The 19,630-nt window shown below is 43.1% G+C and overlaps 1 protein-coding gene across 1 annotated transcript in view; it reads right to left on the minus strand.

Annotated features, from left to right (window-relative positions):
• Nucleotides 1-5,958: 5,958 nt before the first annotated feature.
• The window catches only part of ATP2A3 (ATPase sarcoplasmic/endoplasmic reticulum Ca2+ transporting 3), a 391,052-nt gene continuing 377,380 nt past the window's right edge, over nucleotides 5,959-19,630 (minus strand). Inside the window, exons 20-22 of the mRNA XM_063953699.1 lie at nucleotides 12,849-12,966; nucleotides 10,090-10,165; nucleotides 5,959-8,543 (exon numbers count right to left, since the gene is read on the minus strand). Of these exons, the coding sequence (XP_063809769.1) occupies nucleotides 8,498-8,543; nucleotides 10,090-10,165; nucleotides 12,849-12,966 (240 nt within the window). The 3' untranslated portion in view covers nucleotides 5,959-8,497. The remainder of the gene's footprint in view (nucleotides 8,544-10,089; nucleotides 10,166-12,848; nucleotides 12,967-19,630) is intronic.

Consider the following 19,630-nt stretch of genomic DNA (forward strand, 5'->3'; position numbering starts at 1 on the left):
ATTTCATCTTCCTCGCAAAGGACTGTTGAACAGTCAATTGCTTACTGGAAGTAGTACAAGTGGGCTTACGACTTCCCCTCTGGGATGACCATCGACTCCCAGCGGCAACAACAGCAGCGCCAGCAGCAGTAGGCGTTACACGCAAGGATGCATCGGAGGAATCCCAGGCAGGAGAGGACTCGTCAGAATTGCCAGTGACATGGCCTGCAGGACTATTGGCATTCCTGGGGAAGGAGGAAATTGACACTGAGGGAGTTGGTGGGGTGGTTTGCGTGAGCTTGGTTACAAGAGGAAGGGATTTACTGGTCAGTGGACTGCTTCCGCTGTCACCCAAAGTTTTTGAACTTGTCACTGACTTATTATGAATGCGCTGCAGGTGACGTATAAGGGAGGATGTTCCGAGGTGGTTAACGTCCTTACCCCTACTTATTACAGCTTGACAAAGGGAACACACGGCTTGACACCTGTTGTCCGCATTTCTGGTGAAATACCTCCACACCGAAGAGCTGATTTTTTTGGTATTTTCACCTGGCATGTCAACGGCCATATTCCTCCCACGGACAACAGGTGTCTCCCCGGGTGCCTGACTTAAACAAACCACCTCACCATCAGAATCCTCCTGGTCAATTTCCTCCCCAGCGCCAGCAACACCCATATCCTCCTCATCCTGGTGTACTTCAACACTGACATCTTCAATCTGACTATCAGGAACTGGACTGCGGGTGCTCCTTCCAGCACTTGCAGGGGGCGTGCAAATGGTGGAAGGCGCATGCTCTTCACGTCCAGTGTTGGGAAGGTCAGGCATCGCAACCGACACAATTGGACTCTCCTTGTGGATTTGGGATTTCGAAGAATGCACAGTTCTTTGCTGTGCTGCTTTTGCCAGCTTGAGTCTTTTCATTTTTCTAGCGAGAGGCTGAGTGCTTCCATCCTCATGTGAAGCTGAACCACTAGCCATGAACATAGGCCAGGGCCTCAGCCGTTCCTTGCCACTCCGTGTGGTAAATGGCATATTGGCAAGTTTACGCTTCTCCTCCGACAATTTTATTTTAGGTTTTGGAGTCCTTTTTTTTCTGATATTTGGTGTTTTGGATTTGACATGCTCTGTACTATGACATTGGGCATCGGCCTTGGCAGACGACGTTGCTGGCATTTCATCGTCTCGGCCATGACTAGTGGCAGCAGCTTCAGCACGAGGTGGAAGTGGATCTTGATCTTTCCCTAATTTTGGAACCTCAACATTTTTGTTCTCCATATTTTAATAGGCACAACTAAAAGGCACCTCAGGTAAACAATGGAGATGGATACTAGTATACAATTATGGACTGCCTGCCGACTGCAGACACAGAGGTAGCCACAGCCGTGAACTACCGTACTGTACTGTGTCTGCAGCTAATATAGACTGGTTGATAAAGAGAAGATGTCTATGTAACTATGTATGTATAAAGAAGACTGAAAAAAATCCACGGTTAGGTGGTATACAATTATGGACGGACTGCCTGCCGAGTGCAGACACAGAGGTAGCCACAGCCGTGAACTACCGTACTGTACTGTGTCTGCAGCTAATATAGACTGGTTGATAAAGAGAAGATGTCTATGTAACTATGTATGTATAAAGAAGACTGAAAAAAATCCACGGTTAGGTGGTATACAATTATGGACGGACTGCCTGCCGAGTGCAGACACAGAGGTAGCCACAGCCGTGAACTACCGTACTGTACTGTGTCTGCAGCTAATATAGACTGGTTGATAAAGAGAAGATGTCTATGTAACTATGTATGTATAAAGAAGAATGAAAAAAAAACACGGTTAGGTGGTATACAATTATGGACGGACTGCCTGCCGAGTGCAGACACAGAGGTAGCCACAGCCGTGAACTACCGTACTGTACTGTGTCTGCAGCTAATATAGACTGGTTGATAAAGAGAAGATGTCTATGTAACTATGTATGTATAAAGAAGAATGAAAAAAATCCACGGTTAGGTGGTATTACAATTATGGACGGACTGCCTGCCGAGTGCAGAGACACAGAGGTAGCCACAGCCGTGAACTACCGTACTGTGTCTGCTGCGACTGGATGATAAATGATATAAAAAATATATATATATCACTACTGCAGCCGGACAGGTATATATTATATATTATATAATGACGGACCTGCTGGACACTGTCTGTCAGCAGAATGAGTTTTATTTTTATAGAATAAAAAAAAAAAAAACACACAAGTGAAGTCACACGACGAGTGTTTAACTTTTTCAGGCAATCACAATATAAGTATACTACTAACTATACTGGTGGTCAGTGTGGTCAGGTCACTGGTCAGTCACACTGGCAGTGGCACTCCTGCAGCAAAAGTGTGCACTGTTTAATTTTAATATAATATGTACTCCTGGCTCCTGCTATAACCTATAACTGGCACTGCAGTAGTGCTCCCCAGTCTCCCCCACAATTATAAGCCTTGTGAGCTGAGCAGTCAGACAGATATATAATATATATAGATGATGCAGCACACTGGCCTGAGCCTGAGCAGTGCACACAGATATGGTATGTGACTGACTGAGTCACTGTGTGTATCGCTTTTTTCAGGCAGAGAACGGATATATTAAATAAACTGCACTGTGTGTCTGGTGGTCACTCACTATATAATATATTATGTACTCCTGGCTCCTGCTATAACCTATAACTGGCACTGCAGTAGTGCTCCCCAGTCTCCCCCACAATTATAAGCTGTGTGAGCTGAGCAGTCAGACAGATATATATAATATTATATATAGATAATAGATGATGCAGCACACTGGCCTGAGCCTGAGCAGTGCACACAGATATGGTATGTGACTGACTGAGTCACTGTGTGTATCGCTTTTTTCAGGCAGAGAACGGATATATTAAATAAACTGCACTGTGTGTCTGGTGGTCACTCACTATATAATATATTATGTACTCCTGGCTCCTGCTATAACCTATAACTGGCACTGCAGTAGTGCTCCCCAGTCTCCCCCACAATTATAAGCTGTGTGAGCTGAGCAGTCAGACAGATATATATAATATTATATATAGATAATAGATGATGCAGCACACTGGCCTGAGCCTGAGCAGTGCACACAGATATGGTATGTGACTGACTGAGTCACTGTGTGTATCGCTTTTTTCAGGCAGAGAACGGATATATTAAATAAACTGCACTGTGTGTCTGGTGGTCACTCACTATATAATATATTATGTACTCCTGGCTCCTGCTATAACCTATAACTGGCACTGCAGTAGTGCTCCCCAGTCTCCCCCACAATTATAAGCTGTGTGAGCTGAGCAGTCAGACAGATATATATAATATTATATATAGATAATAGATGATGCAGCACACTGGCCTGAGCCTGAGCAGTGCACACAGATATGGTATGTGACTGACTGAGTCACTGTGTGTATCGCTTTTTTCAGGCAGAGAACGGATATATTAAATAAACTGCACTGTGTGTCTGGTGGTCACTCACTATATAATATATTATGTACTCCTGGCTCCTGCTATAACCTATAACTGGTACTGCAGTAGTGCTCCCCAGTCTCCCCCACAATTATAAGCTGTGTGAGCTGAGCAGTCAGACAGATATATATAATATTATATATAGATAATAGATGATGCAGCACACTGGCCTGAGCCTGAGCAGTGCACACAGATATGGTATGTGACTGAGTCACTGTGTGCTGTGTATCGCTTTTTTCAGGCAGAGAACGGATTATAAAGTAAACTGCACTGTCCTCACTAGTAAACTCTCTCCACTCAGTCTCTACACTTCTACAGTAACAGTACTCCTCCTAGTCAGCTCCAGTAAATCTCTCTCAGTCTCTTAAAATCTAAATGGAGAGGACGCCAGCCACGTCCTCTCCCTATCAATCTCAATGCACGTGTGAAAATGGCGGCGACGCGCGGCTCCTTATATAGAATCCGAGTCTCGCGATAGAATCCGAGCCTCGCGAGAATCCGACAGCGTCATGATGACGTTCGGGCGCGCTCGGGTTAACCGAGCAAGGCGGGAAGATCCGAGTCGCTCGGACCCGTGAAAAAAAACATGAAGTTCTGGCGGGTTCGGATTCAGAGAAACCGAACCCGCTCATCTCTACCTAAAACGGGGGGTGACTCCCACCTTTTCATGTCCTCTGCCGGGAAAGGATAAGCAACCAGTATCCTTTTGGGAATCTGAAATTTCTTTTCAGGGTTTGCCCAAACTCTCTCGAAGAGAGTATTCAACTCGTGAGAAGGAGGGAAAGTTACATTAATTTTCTTCTCTTTATAAAAATAAGCCTTCTCCTGAGGTACAGGAGTGGCTTCCGTAACTTCCAAAACCTCATTTATAGCAACAATCATGTATTGAATGCTTTTTGCTAATTTAGGATCTATTCCTCTTGAATCACTAGTGTCGACACAGGAATCAGAGTCCGTGTCGGTATCTGTTTGTACTATTTGTGCAAAAGGTCTCTTATGTGACCCAGAGGGGTCGCCGGTGGATGAAAAGGCAGAACTATGAAATATCACATCTTCCACTGATTTTCTCCAGTTTTCTGAATGAGACTCAGACTTATCTAATCTCTTACTGATATGATTCACACTATCACGTCATTCTTTCACCCATTCAGGCTCGTGGTGTGCCGGCAGCGCCACCACATTACAACTCTGTGTCCCTAAAATGGCTCCCTCGGGGGAAGAGCTCCCTGCCTCAGACATGTCACACACGTGCACAACCACACCACAGACACTCCGGGACTTATAGGGGACAGACCCACAGTAAAATCTGTCAGAAGGACACAGATAGGATTTGCCATTTCACAACCCAGCGCCAGTAATACATTTTCTGTGAAACACAAAATGTCCACAGACCTGTAGCGCTTCTATAATGATAAATACACAATATAGCACCAAATTTCACTGAGCCCCCCCGTTTTGCACCCTGATACTTGGTTCAGAAGTGGGAGGACCAGCGTTCTTCTCTGCAGCCTGGAAGGAGAGAAAATGGAGCTGAGCAGTGTGCTGGCTGAGGAGGAAGCCCCGCCCCCGTAATGGCGCGTTTCCCCTCAGACCTTTCAATACTAATATTTATACTGGCGGGGGTAGGACTATGCCTCAGCATCTTATGCCCCTTATCTGCCAGTTTTTATTAGGTTTCATGCTGCCCAGGGCCCCCCCCCCCCCCCCGCAGTGCCTGTGTGTGAAGGGTAGCATGGCGCGCAGCGTTCCCGCCCGCTGCGCGGTACCTTTTAGTCGTCACGATGACTGAAGATCCTTTTCTTCTGTACACTCACCTGTCTTCCGACTCCTGGCTCTGTAAGGGGGGTGACGGCGGGCTGTGGGAGTGAGCACATGGCCGCAGCTAGCGTACAGTACCCTTCAGGAGCTAATGGTGTCCTGTCAGTCAGAAGCAGAGCCATGAAACTATTAAGGAAGTTGGTACCTACTTCTGCCCCCTAAGTCCCATGAAGCAGGGAGACTGTTGTCAGCAGTCCTCCCTGAAAATAAAAAACCTAACAAAGTCTTTCAGAGAAACTCAGTAGAGCTCCCCTGGAGTGCATCCAGTCTGCCTGGGCACATTTTCTAAACTGAAGTCTGGAGGAGGGGCATAGAGGGAGGAGCCAGTTCACACCCTTGAAAAGTCTTAAAGTGCCCATGGCTCCTGCGGAACCATCTATACCCCATGGTACTGAAGTGGACCCCAACATCCTCTAGGACGTATAAGAAAAATATATAAAATTGTAAAAGCAGAAGGAAACCGGTGACATTTTGTTACCAGCTATTAGAATGGCACACGGTACATGACCACTACCACAGAATTCACTTGGTCAGTGCCCCTGTGTTGCATTACCGTTGTGTCCCTTACCAAATTACCCCCATTTCACAAAAACCTGCACAAAATAAAGCAATACTGGTGCATGTGATCTGTGTAAAAGAAACCACAAAATAATTTAAACCTGTCAAAATGTAATATAATAGTTTTTATTCTTTAAAAATTCCACTCATATACAAATATTATTAAAAATCAGAACCCACTCTAAATTGGAATACAATTCTTCAAGAAAAAAACAACTGCATAATATATTTGGTCAAACCTTATTCTAGGTGTTCTGTAAAATAGTTTTTTTTTTAAATATAGAATATATTAATTACAGTAACATATCTTGCATTTTTTTCTGTACAATGAATCTGCTCAGTAGTATAACAAGTGTATAAATTCCTATTAACCAGGTGGCTTCATGAGATAAATTAGAGAGGGTGATGAAACATGAACTGTAATTTTACCCTTACAATAGATTTCTTAGGACATGTGGTACTTCCATCAGTGTACTACAGGAAATAAAATACCAAAAGTATTGCAGGCAATATTTCATTAAGGAAGGGCCCCTGAAATTGCAGAACAGTATGTGGAACTAGTTGTCAAAACATCACGGATTTGAAAACTGACATATTACTGTTACCTTTGTGAGCTCTAACATTTGTATACTGAGGTGGCACATATATCAAAAATGTAATGCATCATATATTAGATGAACTAAAGGTAGACAAGCTGAAATGTAATGCATAATATATTAGATGAACTAAAGCCCACGATATTGAAGGAGCACAGGATTTACAATGCCATTTGATTTAGAAAATAACGACATCCACTGTGTTTAGGTTACATGTATACTTGAGGTTTATAGCGGACTAACCTCTGAGGGAGATATACCCATAGCCTATCCATCCAAAGTGCATACCCCCAATCATCCTAATTTGGGTGTCCACAATCTGCACATTTGTCCTGATGTACGGCCCCCATCCCAATTTTGATTAAGTATGACGGTAGATGTCCATATAGACCATTGGCCATACATTACAAACATTAGTTTAGTTGATGTGTTAAAAACAAAAAGAAACTTTTCTAATTCTAAGTTGCCATAATGACTGGCATATTTGTCCCCTATCATTTGCATGGCATGCCCCTGGCAAAATGCAGCGGCTATTAGCAAAGCAAAAGGTAAAAGACACATGAAAGATAAAAGACTGCTCATCCTGCTAGCGAGATGCATTATTGGTGTTGAATGCACTATATGGTGTGAAGGGCTGGTGAAATACGTTATTGTAGGAAGATTTAGCTAATATGTAATAGTTTACAAGCGAGAACGTAAACTTAATGGAAAAAACTTCTAGTGATTGAGGTGTAAAATAAAGCATAGCTAGAAATATTTTAAAATAGGTTGAACTACTCCATAAGCAGCACTGTACAGTAATACAAACATGATCTTTTAGGACCATCTTAAAAGACCAACAAAATCTACAAAAATAGAATCCTGGAACGATATATGGAATCTGCAACGACTTCTACAGTTTGTTATGTCAAAGTCAGGCCCACAGAGTCATTAATGTGCAGTGCAGTTTAGTAAGAGTTCCTCCTATAATGTTCCCTGCTGCAATGTGTTTATAGTTTTTGTACACAACACCAGGTCCTAAATTGTCACCCGTTCATTTTATCCACACAAAAAGACTGCAATGTCTGTCTGCTAGAAAGCGAAGAACCTAAGAACATACTGTAGCATTTGTGTTGTTATGCTGAAATGAATGAAGGACACACCACAGCCCTGTAGACAAATACATACACAGAAAAGAATGAGTGATTTTTTTTTTCTTTTTAACTTAGATCATTTAAAACTTCACACAGTGAATGTCACAGCTTCTCAGTGTCATAGCAGAAGGACATCTGACCCATTGCAAATCTGTGGTAGCCAACCGTTAGTACGCCATCTCACAGCACATATTTTTGCAACCGCAGAATATCAAAAGTTAAACAGCGTCTGTGAGCTAACCCTATACATACTGACCACAAAGCACTCTAAGCAGGAAACGTCTGTTCCCCATGCTGACAGCACCATCCTGCATAAACGGGCTGCTGTTGTTATCCACCAAGCAATATATCAGTGGTAGCCAACCCTGGTCCTTGAGAGCTAACAGTTCACGTTTTCCAGCTCACCCAGCAGGTGCACAGGTGTTGTCATTACTAACTGACACATTTTAAAATATCCACAGTTGGAGCTAATTACTTCACTTGTGATTCTGTGAGGAGATCTGGAAAACGTGAACTGCTGGTAGCTATCGAGGACCAGGGTTGGCTACTCCTGCAATATATGTTGTAGCCTTTCCTGAACCTGCATTATTTCATGAGTATGTCAGCACCATCATACCATGGGGGTCATATTGTATTATGATACAGACACAAAACACTAACGAACAAACCCTGACATTTCCTGCATGGCCAAAACTATACTTTTTATCCCCAAGCAAGATGTCCAGTTATTGCACCTTTATGTACAGAAAAAAAAGCTACAAACAAATATTTTTCTCTTTTTTTTTGTGGTTTTTCTTTTCTTTTTCTTATTTGCACATTTCACCCAGGCAGATAGAAACATGCAAGTCCATTCATCCTTTTAAGACTTGCAGACATCCAGGATTTTTAAGTTTGAATTGGGATGATGGAATGCCTTATTTAGTAATATTGTTGTCCGAGTGTTGTGGATGTCGTTTTCTCCTGCACACACAAAAACATGAAGGAACATGAAAGGACAATCCACTTTGTGGCAAGACCATAACAATGATACAAAAAACAAAAGTGTTTAAATATAGTTTGGGTTAGTCAGTGTATGGATAGACAATCTAAACAATACAACATACAGTAGCACACCTGAGTAATTGTGTATGCCATCTGTGTGCAGTAAGACACGTTACCCATTAGCATCTGAATCTGCAGCACATACTACTTATACCACACCCTCCAACATCATTAAAGAAAAAATCAGTACAATGTTGAAAAAGGGGTGTGGACATGGGTAAAGGGGCGTGACCACATGGCGCTGCCATAGGAATCTGTAGGACAAGGGAGACACTGAAAAATTGGTACATAGCCCTTTTTGGCAAGTACAGACTATTAAAAAAAACAGTACTGTACCAGCCAAAAAGGTGCAGATGGAGGTTATGCTTATACTACTCCGTTTTAATTAAAACATGGTAATATCAATAAGGATTATAATAATAGTAATCTACTATGTAAAATATGAGACACATATAGCTTCAGCAACAGAGGATGTAAGAGTGACAATATGTATGAAGTGGTACAACTGTGCATGGCTCAGTGTTTGGCTTTGAGGTCTCCCAGGGAACTGTAGAATAAGATGCCAAACTGCAGCATTTCCTGTCAGGATTGTATATGTCATACCAGTCTATTTATGGCTGTGCTGGCACTCACTGCCATTTTAGGATAACAAATAATAAACCAAAGGACTATATAGACTCATGGCTTCCTTTCCGGTGAGCTGTGTTATCTTTCCAGAACTCTTCCGGAGGCCTGCTAGTTACACAAGAGGCTAAATAAAAGACCGAGCAATACAAGACTGATCTGCGCCTTAAGAGTAAAGTACACAACTATGACCAGGCAATGCAGAGAGATGTGACTGGCATTACTGCCCATAGCCAGAAGTACTTGTATTATATTGGGAAGCAGCGTGGCTGTTTATACAAGTGTAGCTCTCCTACGCTATGTAAGATATACAGATTTTTATGATAAAACTTTAATGTCATGTGATTAAATAATTATGAAATTATGCGAATGCCCTAGAAAAAAGAGGCAAATGTGCACTATGCACAAATAGTACTTTAATAATAATAATAATAATAATAATAATAATAATAATCTAACTAATGTACAGTATATGAGGATCCAGAATATCTCTAGGAAACTGTCACATGAATATTAGTCACAAAAATCTCCATAATGTAACAGATTCCTTGTAAGTAGTCTGTTGCAGTCTCAGAAATATGTTCTTAGTGTATACAACTACTGCCTCAATTGTTGCTTTTGGCACATTGGACTCAAGTATGATAGGAAGTAGTGTATGGCTAAAAATGTCAGTCCCCTCCATAGACCAGAAATACTTAGAGAAAGTAAAAATAGACTAAATACCTGCCCTAGTGCAATTTATTGTATAATATATATATATATCATTTTCTGAAGTTATTTTGAGGATGTCAAACATGAAACCCCCCCCTCCGAAACACAAACAAACAGAAAAAATACCAACCCAGTCTGGTCTTGACTTCGGGAGGGCTTCCCCTGATCTGTCCCATTCCAAGACTCCTCTACTGTCTTCAGTAAACCTATAAAACATAAATATGCTGTTATATAATAAACTATGTAGGAATTGACAAGTACTATCCTACTGAATATAATAAAAGGCTAAGGCTGCGCCTCACCTCTGTTATGTGCTGCCCCACAAACTAAATGATAGTGGTAACTGCAGGGAGATGTTACAGCCTGCTGCTAATTCATTAAAAATACTGATCTGACTGTTTTACACTTGCTGCATATGGAGAGAGGGTGCTGGGGAGAGAGATTGGGGGGAGGGAAGGGACAGGTTTTTGGTGTGGCAGTTGCCATCATTTATAATGACCTTCCATATTCAAAAGTGACTGGATTTTCTATCAATTTGTTTGATTTCCACTTACTGTCAGATAGATAAATATCTATCTATATATCTATATCTATCTATCACCCATAGAGGGCGAATAGAACCTGTGGCAAGCGAAGGGAAGCGAGCAACCGAGCCCACAAGGGGCCTCGATGCGCTCGCCCCCCTGCCGGCATTTTGGTGGCCGGGATGCCGCTGTCGGTATAGTGACAGTCGGCATCCTGTAAGCCGGGATCCCATACCAATCCCAAATAAGGTAACTCACATTTATGATTCCAGGACAAGGCCTTTAGAGAACACATTTTGATCCTGGAAGTTTGCTTTATGGCTGTTGTAGCTGTACATTCAGTTACAGGACACTATGAAAATTATTCATGTAAAACCAGCAATGAATAAACCACAAATGACACTGCAAAAGAACACCTAAAAACCACCTCTTGCTTGGAGTCATTTAAAGCAAGATGTATGTTAGTTATCTTTTCTCAGGTGCATTTTAAAAATAAGAATCTACAGTACCTAGATTGTTAGCTGCTCTTCAGACTTATAGCATGTTATAAAAAAAGTGCCGGGCATTGCTAATCAAAACTATGTAGCACATATTAACACTTAAACCTCTCATTCTTCAAACCCTGTCTGTGACATGGCAGTTAGGAGCAGATTGGCTCAGACTTTATCTCCGTCGACTTTATCTCTGCCCAAGGCTTAGTAAATAGACCCGCTAGTATCTAAATTGCAGTGTAAAAATAAAGCAGTCAGTATTTACCCTGCACAGAAACAATATAACCCACCCAAATCTAACTCTCTCTGCAAATGTTATATCTGCCCCCCCTGCAGTGCACATGGTTTAGCCCATTAGCTAACAAATTTGCTGCTGCGATCAGGTCTGAATTAGGCCCTTACGATTGTAGATTTTATTATAATTATCCTGATTAACCCCTTCAGTGGTATGCCCGGAAAATTTCCGGGTCAGCTGCACTGTGGAGATTGGCTACTCCAGAAATTTTCTGGGGCATGCCACTGCTCCCCCTCCCTCCTCCTTGCACTCCGCTCGGCTGGTGGACTTTTGCAGAATGACGCGACCGCATCATTCCGCAAAACTCCACCAGCCGAGCGGAATACAAGGGAGGGGGGAGAGGATTTTAGTGCTGGCGGGCTAGTGCCCGCCAGCAAATGCTACCCCTAGGGATGGCCATCGGTGGGTTATCCATAGATGGTCCCCACCGATGGTACCATTGATGGATAACCTTGATGGTGTAAAACCATCTGGAATGTGTACATCAATGGTCATCCCTGCATTAGTATACAAATGCGGGCCAATCAGAGATCGGGGGCATGGCTTAGCAGGTGTCAGGGGGCGTGGCTAAGCTCTGTGCCCTACCACTTTGAGGGAAAAAAACAACTCAATTGAAGCACTGAATCATCGATGGCGTGAAACGATCTGGTTCTCCCCCATCGATGGTAAAAGTATTCAACATCAGTCATAAACCATCTATGATTTCGAATCCTCAATGGTTGATGGCCATACCTAGCTACCACTAGGCAACGAGCATTCCCCGTGGCATCAAGCATGGATCCCAGAGCATAAAACCCCTGGCAAAAACCATGACACAGCGCATGAAACCCCTGGCAACGCGCATGTAAAAAATTTTTAAAAAATGTAAAAATTAAAAACCAACCCCTGGGAGGTGACACCAAATTCCAAAAAGTCACCACTGAAGGGGTTAACAGTGCTTAGTACTATGGAGTGTGACTCTGCATTTTTTTTGGTCTGTGTTGAACTACAAGTCTCAGCATATCAGCATCTCTTATTATTTTGGAATTAGGGTATGCTGTCCAAGGTCCCCGCCATCTAATCAAGATTAAGTAAGGTAGGAGGGTTTAGCAGGATATCAATGTATTTTACAGGTAATCTGAGTATTTCCTGTGTTTTTTCCACAACTTAATTTGCTCCCTTTAATTACTCAAAAGTATAAAACTGAACATACAATTTCACTCATTGCTAGCTATGCCAATACAGAGAACCATGGCTTGGTATGATAACACTTGTTAAATCAATGAAAGAAAAAAACAACAGACAAAATACACAAATAGTAGCCTTATAAAACCATGTCAAAGTTTCTGGCAGCAGGCATTCAAGGCTGAAGACAACTAAAAAAGTACTGATATACTGATATACAATGCTCAATTTAACAGGCCAGAAGTTGTAGGGGGCCGGCGCAATTCTAGCAAGAGTTGTTAGATTTAAAGCGGCATCCTACTTTTGCTTTTAAACTGATTGCCTCTTTAAATCTAATGACCATCTCATCCGAATCACGTCGGCCCCTGCAAATCATAATACAATTACATTTGGCAGACAGATGAGTTGTATTTACCCTCCAAGTGATGCCTTGAGACATATTTGAGACCTTCATCGAGCAGGATAACAGGGAATGACATCTTCAGAACTACCATCCATTGTGACCAATTCAGAGGAGTTACTTGAAAAATTAGCTGTGAATTGGAAAACATTATTTAATACAATAAATCAAACACTCTAGAATATATACACAACATGGCCAAAAGTATGTGGATGCCCCTTCTTAGTTGTGCGTTTGGCTATGTCAGTTACAACTATTAGTAAGAGGTGCATAAGGTGAATGATACTGACAATGCTAAATTCCTTTGTCGTATAAACAACCCTTTATGAAGCTAAGAACACTGTACGCTGTTTACTTTAGAAGTACCGTAATGGTACGCTAGTTGCGTAACGATCGCTCAGCCGTAGGCGAGACGCTCAGGCGTCACGTTCGCTCACGGCCCAGGGATCACAGGACACGTTATTGGTTATGTCTAGGGGAAAGATTCGCTGTAACGTAGCGTACGCTAGAGACCACGAGGGGGTCACCAGCGATGCAGACGCTCACAACACTATACCTTTATGTTAAAACCTTATACCAATGAAATACACTGAATACCTTAATGTGAGTACAGGGTGTAAGTGCAACCTTGTGTAACCTGACTATCTACAAAGCTGCATGAGCGTCACCGACGCTCAAATGAACACTTAACACTATAGTAAATACACTGATACTGGTTTAGGTTTCCAAAGCCTATTAACTGTATTATGTCTAATATACTTGTAAAAGGGGATAACAGTACATATGATACGCTACAATATAACAGAGACCTCCTAACCACAGAACTAAACAATAAATACAATAAGACAATACTACGCTGACCTAAATGAAATACAATACAATACTATAATACTATAAGGTATTTAAGAGAAAAGAGGAGAGAGAGAGATAGAGAGAGAGAGAGAGAGAGAGAGAGAGAGAGAGAGAGAGAGAGAGATTGGCTCGCAGAAAGACAATGATTATGGAGAGAACTTACGCACAAAGGGTATGATCGCCAGCGCCTCGATATCCAGCTCCCGATTATCAGCAGATAACCGTTGATGAGAGAGTGAGAGCTGGATGTGGTCGGCCTGCCTATTTATGCCCCACACACAATGCAATCTCCTAGTCCCTACAATCCCATTGTCCATTGGCCGAAGGAATTCGGCCCTGCATCATAACAAAAGGTCATAGGGTGATTCATACAGGTGGGCTGTGACGATTTCCAACAGCTCAGGTGGGTGGGAAACTGGGTTTCCCGCCGCATACCTGAGTATGTGTAAATCATAGAAATGGACATAAACTTCTTATGTCCATAACTATTCGCACGAGCGATTAATACGCTCCAAACCAACACCGGAATATTGCTAATTAAATACTCTTCCGATGGGTACCAAACACTGCAGTATGATTCCTGTTAGACCCTTCGTACGATGCAAAGAGGGATTCCTCAGCTCTGGGACATTGTACTTTAACCAAACTTACAGAAACTATCAAAGGGATCATGATCTATAAACTACATTAATTGTGAACATTTGTAACTAATGAGTCGCACGCTACGATCACATAAACTCTACCGTAAATGCGCATACTGCGCGTGCGAGTGCACGCTATTGCGGGTATGCGCTTCCACGGGAGAGCGTACGCATGCGCAGCACGGACCAGTGTGCGGTGCAAATATGGCAACGTGCATTGAGACATTTTTCTGACTTTGACAGTCCACCCTTTGGCAGTCAATAATAACTGCCACAAAACATTTAAGGAGAAAAATGTAAGTCAGGGGTTAATTGATTTCCATGGTTGGGTAGGGGAGGAGAGAGGAGAAGGTGTGAAGAGGGTATGACCTAGTGAGAAAGCAGAAGCATGTGTGTATGAGTCCATGTTTGGAGGGTCATGTATCATCGTGCCGTACGTGTGGTAGATCAAGCTTCGAGGTATTGCGAAGTATACATTTGAATTCCTTCTTATCCTGTGGTACAGGTCTGTGGATGGGCTGTCAAACTTTACCGAGCTCATTTCGGCTGTGGTTGTAACAAAATGGGGATGCACATTTTAGTTGATGATACATGAATGGGGGAGGTATGTGGTTGCTGATATCTGTGCCTGAATTCCCTATCGTCTATGTGTGTCATTACCTGAGGGTTGTAGAGATGAAGATAAAGAACACTTATGGAAAATGCAATGGTATTCTATGTCAGGGAAATGTACATTCGTCGATTGAGGTCTTGATTGGTGTCGGTTGATTGGAGTCTTCTTCTTTGTGCTTTTGCTCATAAATCGTGAGTAAAGCAAACAACGTCCATGGATTTACAAAAAATGTTGGGCTAGCGTGATTTTAAAGTTCCTAGGGAAACTGGGGTACCCATGGCATTGTCCATCAAAATCTTGTATATCAGGTCGTCTGCTCTTCTTCTTTCCATCTTTCCGTTGTCGGCCCCTTGGCTCATCAAATCCTTCGTCTACGTGGGTCTTTGTACCTCGGAGGAAAACATAGAAATGGGTGAAAGACGGACCGTATACTCATTACATCATTACGTCATGGTTTCTAGCATTGGGTCATAAATCAAATCCAGGTTAATTACAGTTTCCTCACTCCTCAAGCTCATCACTTTTGTACTTTGTTTACACCTCATCAAAGCCTGCCCGCATCTAAATATCAATCCAAACGATATAACGACACCCAAAATACACAGTAGAAACTTTCCAACATCCATTATGACTCCTTGAGCCCACTCTCCCAAACCGGAGAACCAATTTCGCGGGTTCAACCATGACACCCAACCAGTCAGCTCATTACCTACAGCAGCAAGGGTGAGATTGTGTTTTCGACGAAATTCCCACTTTAATTGCAGAATATCATCCATCTTTTGGTCTATGACCTCTACCGGATCCTCGGTGCTATTGGTGATATACGTGCAACACTTTATGCCGTACTGTGTTGCCAATGTAACACAATATCCGCCTGTTACTGCTGTAAGATAATTAAGAACCATCCTATGCTGAACTAGTTCTGTTTTGTAAGCTTGAAGTTCTCTTCCAGTGTATCTAAACGTGTCATCATACATTTCAGTGATATTATCTAACAAATTGGCGAGTGCGGAAATGTATCTATAATTCATCACTCCTCGAGCGGTACGAGTGAAATCTAACGCTACCAGAACCTGAATCCCGGTGGATTCATGGATAAGATCAGAGGCCGGATGCTCTAACCTTTCTGACAGTTGTCTTTTAACTCGGTGTTCGTAATGAGTGTGAGTATAAGGAGCTTGGGCACCACGGTGTATGTCCTTCATTTTGTCATGTGTTACAGTCATCACTTCAGGCAATACTTTTCCAATATAACACAATCCTTCAGAGTTTGGGGCAAGCCACTTGTACGCCTTTCTCCCGCATATGAAATATGCATCATCGGGGAGAACATATGGGACGGAGAAGGACATGACCATGTTACAAACCTTCCAGGTGAAATCTCCTGACCCTAATTCTTCCATCTGCCTAATGCACGTATCGGTTTGTACGATATGTGCACAGTATCCTGGTGATACCTCTCCAACTCTAGTAATCCTATTTCCTAAGGTATATCGATACCGGAAAGATTTTCCTCTACTGGCTATGTGGCGTACGAGCTCTGTATCTGTAGGCATTCTATCTGCTCTGTGTGAAAAGGTCATGGTAAGGTTGCTCCATGACACTTCCCAATTTCCCGGTTTTCTGGGATTGGAGATGTTAAAACATATGAGGGACCTATCCACATGGTATTGGTGGAGCTTCAAACTAGGAGGGCTGGAGATGTTAAACCTCCGGTCCACCGGTCTCCCACCACTTAGCTCAAGTACCTCCCCTAACGTTAAAGGAAATGGTACTAGCCCTGATTTGCTGTGACCCTGAGGTACTTGAGAGCATACCCAACAATCTGTTTGGTTTAACACGTTACCCACTAAGGAGTGATAGTCACTCAATGGATGCCGGTCTATATGGATATTAAAACTAGATTGGCATTTCTTTATGCATCCATCTTCAACCAGATTATCACAGAGCCTACAGATACAATTTTCCTCAGCTAACAATCCATCACAATTTCTTCTATCGGATCGTTTTCTGATACTCGCCTTTGCTTGTTGGATTGGTTGATCTTGGAAAACTACGCCTCCATCATCATAATCGGAACCCATTCCAGAACCTCTCTCGACCTCTATGGTACTCTCGCCGGAATAGACTGCTCTGGTCAACATCATGGTCAACATCAAAATCCGGATCACAGTCTCTTTGGGCAAGTCCATCTTTGAGGAGGAAATGGAGAAGATTGAGAAGGGGGAAACAGAAATTTTAAGGGAGAGGGGATGGGAAGTGGAGAAAAACAATAAAAAGGAGAGGGGAGTCGACAACTGCTTCCGGTCTTCAAGGCTCAGGTGCCGCCTCAGTCCTCCTGGAACAGACACTCCAGTGATACAACCTCTACCGTCTGTTCCTTATCACGGGACTTCTCTGGATCAGCAACCTTCTTGCAGTGGGATGAATGGACCCAAGTCTCTCTCTCAGCAACCTTCAATGCTGTGGTGCTAGTCAATAAGACCTGGTATGGTCCTTCCCATCTATCAATAAGACAACCTGAGCGTAGAAAATTTCGTATCATTACATAATCCCCAGGTTCAATGTCATGACAATTACTATCTGGTAAATCAGGAATCACCAACTTCAGATTATCATTTTGATTCCTCAACTGTTTACTCATGTTAATCAAGTACTTTACAGTTACTTCATTGTTACATTTCAAATCATCCTGAGGGTTAATCATGACATGCGGTTGTCGACCAAACAAGATTTCAAAAGGGGACAGATTAAGAGGGGACCTGGGAGTGGTTCTGATGCTATACAAAACAATGGGTAAAGCTTCTGGCCACGTCAATCCTGTCTCTGCCATTACTTTACTCAATTTATTTTTAATAGTGCTGTTCACTCTTTCGACCTTCGCACTCGCCTGTGGACGGTACGGAGTGTGCAGCTTGCTATCAATTCCCATCAACTTACACATTCCTTGGAAGACATCACCTGTAAAATGGGTACCCCTATCGCTTTCAATGATTCTAGGGATACCATATCTACATACAAATTCCTGCACAATTTTCTTAGCTGTAAACATAGCGGTATTTGTAGCTGCTGGAAAAGCTTCGACCCAATTTGAGAAAACATCTATACAGACAAGTACATACTTTAAATTTCTACATGGGGGCAATTGAATGAAGTCAATTTGTATTACTTGGAAAGGGCCGCCGGCAGGTGGGACATGGGATGGTTCTGTAGGTATTGCCTTTCCAATATTCTTTCTCAGACAGGTAAGGCATGACATTGCTCTTTTACTAGCATGAGAGGAGAATCCTGGGGCGCACCAGTATGCTCTTACCAATTTGCACATCCCCTCCTTGCCTAGATGAGTCAGCCCGTGAGCTGCTTCAGCCAGACACGGAAGGTATGCCCTGGGGGCCACTGGTTTACCATGTCCATCCGTCCAGAGCCCTGAGGACTCCTGGCCATATCCCTTTGCCTTCCAGACTGCTCTCTCCTGAGTGGAACACAAATTCTGCATTTCACACAACTTTCGTGTGTTGATGGTATTAAATACCATCAGTTGTGTGGTGTCTGTCCATATGGGGGTAGCAGCTGCAAGCTTTGCAGCTTCGTCTGCTCGGCTGTTACCAAGGGATACTGGGTCTTGGCTATATGTATGTGCTTTACATTTGATAACAGCCACTCTGTCGGGTTCCTGTATCGCTGTTAGAAGCCTTTTTATATGAGCTGCATGCGCTATCGGTGTGCCAGCTGCCGTCATGAAATTTCTGAGCCGCCATAGGGCTCCGAAATCATGGACTACCCCGAACGCGTATCTGGAATCGGTGTAGATATTGGCTGACTTTCCCTTAGCCAATTCACATGCTCTGGTTAGGGCGACCAGTTCAGCAACCTGGGCTGAGTGAGGTGGGCCTAGTGGTTCCGCTTCTATGGTGTCTTGGTCATCTACGACTGCGTATCCAGTACACAAGTCTCCCGAGTCTGACTGTCTGTGACAACTACCGTCCGTGTAGAACGTGAGTTCTGCATCTTCTAGTGGATTGTCACTGATGTCAGGCCTTGCGGTAAAATTTTGGGTCAAATATTCCATACAATCATGTGTATCTTCCTTTGCATTAAATCCTCCTTCCCCATCACTCTCACCTCCCACCCTTTGTGCCTGTCCAGGCACACCTGGGAGAAATGTTGCAGGGTTTAATGCACTGCATCTCCTTATGGTGATGTTTACGGGGGCCATTAATGCCAATTCCCATCTTGTAAACCTTGCTGATGAGACGTGTCTGGTTTGGGCAGAATTCAATAAGGCAGATACCGCATGCGGTGTATGGATTGTGAGGTTGTGGCCTAGCACGACATCTTCGCTTTTTGTCACTAGCAATGCTATCGCTGCAACGCTACGCAAGCATGTGGGGAGGGACCGCGCTACCGTATCTAGCTGAGCGCTGTAGTATGCAATTGGCCTGCTGGCATCACCGTGTTTTTGTGTTAGTACACCTGCTGCGCACCCAGCACTTTCTGTTCCGTATAGTTCAAAGGGTTTCCCATAGTCTGGCATACCTAGTGCTGGTGCCTGCGTTAGGCACTGTTTGAGTCTCTCAAATGCTGTTTCGGATTCGTCTGTATGCGAAATCCGATCAGGTTTGTTTGAGGAGACCATTTCCTGCAAAGGTAGTGCCAATATGGAAAACCCTGGGATCCAATTACGGCAATAC

Source organism: Pseudophryne corroboree, chromosome 2 (assembly GCF_028390025.1).
Source record: "Pseudophryne corroboree isolate aPseCor3 chromosome 2, aPseCor3.hap2, whole genome shotgun sequence".
NCBI lineage: Eukaryota > Metazoa > Chordata > Amphibia > Anura > Myobatrachidae > Pseudophryne > Pseudophryne corroboree.